At 71.4% G+C, this 203-nt stretch overlaps 1 protein-coding gene across 1 annotated transcript; it reads right to left on the bottom strand.

The window, feature by feature from the left end:
* Positions 1-6: 6 nt before the first annotated feature.
* On the bottom strand, positions 7-203 carry LOC104082975 (histone H3, embryonic; the record flags this gene model as incomplete). Its single annotated transcript, XM_009586279.1, has 1 exon — positions 7-203. A coding segment is annotated over exon 1 (197 nt), but the record flags the coding sequence as incomplete, so codon positions are not given.

Genomic DNA, 203 nt, shown 5'->3' with positions numbered 1-203 from the left:
AAGGGCAGCTTGCGGATCAGCAGCTCCGTCGACTTCTGGTAGCGCCGGATCTCGCGCAGCGCCACCGTGCCGGGCCGGTAGCGGTGCGGCTTCTTCACGCCGCCCGTGGCCGGCGCGCTCTTGCGAGCCGCCTTGGTGGCCAGCTGCTTGCGGGGAGCCTTCCCGCCCGTCGACTTACGCGCCGTCTGCTTCGTGCGCGCCAT

This window comes from Fulmarus glacialis, unplaced genomic scaffold (assembly GCF_000690835.1).
Source record: "Fulmarus glacialis isolate BGI_N327 unplaced genomic scaffold, ASM69083v1 C13150774, whole genome shotgun sequence".
NCBI lineage: Eukaryota > Metazoa > Chordata > Aves > Procellariiformes > Procellariidae > Fulmarus > Fulmarus glacialis.
Note: the sequence above shows the minus strand (reverse complement) of the source record. Positions and strands in the feature narration are given on the sequence as shown.